General features: G+C 35.5%; 1 protein-coding gene across 1 annotated transcript; it reads right to left on the bottom strand.

The window, feature by feature from the left end:
• Positions 1-471: 471 nt before the first annotated feature.
• Positions 472-1,488, bottom strand: LOC124896150. The gene is made up of 2 exons (XM_047407689.1): positions 1,001-1,488; positions 472-847 (listed from the first exon to the last, which is right to left on the bottom strand). The coding sequence occupies exons 1-2, from the start codon at positions 1,486-1,488 to the stop codon at positions 472-474; spliced, it is 864 nt and encodes a 287-aa protein (XP_047263645.1).
• Between the last annotated feature and the right edge of the window lie 290 nt (positions 1,489-1,778).

The raw sequence follows: 1,778 nt of genomic DNA, 5'->3' as shown, positions 1-1,778 counted from the left end.
CCCTTTTCTTCATCAATACGGGCTAGAGAGGCACAACTTACTAGACGGCGTCACAGAGACAAGGTTAACATAAGTCTATTGAACTCGACTGTACCTCCATTTTGGAACCAAGTCAAGAAATTAAAAAGATTCTTTCATATTTTGATAGAGTCTGGAGCTTTTATAGTTAACATGTCAGCGAAGTTAGATCTTCAGCATAGATATAAGATACTGTTCAGTCGGACATAGTCTATTATATTATTAGACTGTTAAATAAACGTGATATTGATATGTATAAACGTCATTATAATTTTATGCATATAGAAATGGTGCAAATTGCATTTACACCTTTAAAATGTCTCTGGTAACCCTTTAAGAGTTAAAGGTTTAAATGCAATTTGCACCATTCCTATATGGAAGAGTTAAATGCAATTTCGTCGGGATCTTGTCCTCGTAGAAATCGTTTTCATATGAAAGAGTTACAATATGTTGTCAACGATTCCAAAAAGCATTGGGGTGATCAGCATATATATCACCATTGCAATCAGCATAAATGTTATCATAATCGCTATCAGATGAATTAGGCAATTCAATATTATTTTCAGAGTCAAAATCACAATTATAATCAGACATAAAACCAGAAGTATATAACAAATAATAAACTTGATCATGAATATCATCAGCAAGACCCAAAGACTTAAGCTTTTGGAGCTTGCAGTTAGGAGCAATATGCCCTAGGTTACCACATCTGTAACACTTAATCTTGGCGAGATCATACTTAGACCTATTCTTCGTAAATCTAGCAGACTTACGATGGATTTTTCGAGTCTCACGCTCTTCCTTGGACCTATGTCTAGGTCTCTTTTTCCTATAAGGATTATTAGACTTGGAATTGGAATTCCTGCGACTTTTTCTTTGAGGGTAGAAGATGGTTTGTCCATACCAAATTGTTCACAAAAATCTCCTAATTGGGATTTTTTTTCTAAGCTTATCGAGCTTAATTTGTCTAGTTAATTTTAACTCGTTGCACAAAGCTAAACCTTGTTGAGTACGGACCGCTATCAGCTGACCATAGGTAAAATTCTCATAGGAAATTTCACCATTGAAACTTGAGCCCCGAAGCTCTTTTCTAACCCTTTCAGTAAAAAGAGGAGAAAGACCGTCTATGAACTTCGCCTTCCAATGTGTATACTTATTTTCGGATAAGTCCATGACCCTTCTTAGAAACGTATCTTTACTCCATCTGAATTCTCCTAAGGTCCTACATCTAAGACCGTTCAAGAGTGTTCGAGTATTTTCATATTGGTTGGTAAATCTACCTCCATAATGTTCAATAATGGTAAGCATAAGAGTATAAACAACATCTTCTCTATCCATAGGTAATGCTCTTCCTAGGTTATAAATTCCATCTAGGGAATTCCTAGCTTCGAAAATAGCATTTCTCTTTTCATTATATAAGCAGTTGTCCCACCAGCCACGAAGTGGACTAGTAAAACCAGCAACAATCATTTTAGAAATAGTTGCATCTATACGTCTTTACGATTTTCGGCAGATGCAGTAGCTTTTGTAATAGTAGAATACATTAGCATTCGATGAACAAGGACATGTAATTGTCTTTTATATAATCCATCTAAGTTCCATTCATAAATTGCATCTCCATTATACGACGTATTAGTTCGATTCCAATCTCTCTCCTCTATCAGAACATCTTGAGAAGTTGGACGCGAATAATAGTTAGAAGTCATGCAGGGTATATCAGCATATTTTTTCTCCGGTTTCTTTCTAATCATACCTCTGAG

This window comes from Capsicum annuum, chromosome 2 (genome assembly GCF_002878395.1).
Source record: "Capsicum annuum cultivar UCD-10X-F1 chromosome 2, UCD10Xv1.1, whole genome shotgun sequence".
Lineage (NCBI taxonomy): Eukaryota > Viridiplantae > Streptophyta > Magnoliopsida > Solanales > Solanaceae > Capsicum > Capsicum annuum.
Note: the sequence above shows the minus strand (reverse complement) of the source record. Positions and strands in the feature narration are given on the sequence as shown.